At 59.5% G+C, this 222-nt stretch overlaps 1 protein-coding gene across 1 annotated transcript in view; it reads right to left on the reverse strand.

The window, feature by feature from the left end:
- PI4K2A (phosphatidylinositol 4-kinase type 2 alpha) overlaps positions 1–222 on the reverse strand; it is a gene marked incomplete at its 5' end in the record, with an annotated part of 3,171 nt that overhangs the window by 2,188 nt on the left and 761 nt on the right. Inside the window, one exon of the mRNA XM_009704042.1 lies at positions 177–219. Within this exon, the coding sequence (XP_009702344.1) occupies positions 177–219 (43 nt within the window). The remainder of the gene's footprint in view (positions 1–176; positions 220–222) is intronic.

A 222-nucleotide genomic window follows, 5' to 3' on the forward strand; every position in this document is an offset into this window, starting at 1 on the left:
AGTGGGGGGCAGGCACAGTGTCTGCTCTCTACCCTGCCACTTGGCAGCAACCAAGTGGTGTTGAGAAGTGTTGTGGGTGCTGGGAAGAGATGCCAAGCCCCTGTCCACTTCCCCTTTCTCCAGCTGGCAGGACATGAAGGAGCAGGCAGCGTCCCACACCAGGCAGCTGGCCCTACCTGTGTTCCTGATGATGTAGTCCAGCACCACCAGCCGCTCAAACTG

Source organism: Cariama cristata, unplaced genomic scaffold (genome assembly GCF_000690535.1).
Source record: "Cariama cristata isolate BGI_N322 unplaced genomic scaffold, ASM69053v1 scaffold25227, whole genome shotgun sequence".
Lineage (NCBI taxonomy): Eukaryota > Metazoa > Chordata > Aves > Cariamiformes > Cariamidae > Cariama > Cariama cristata.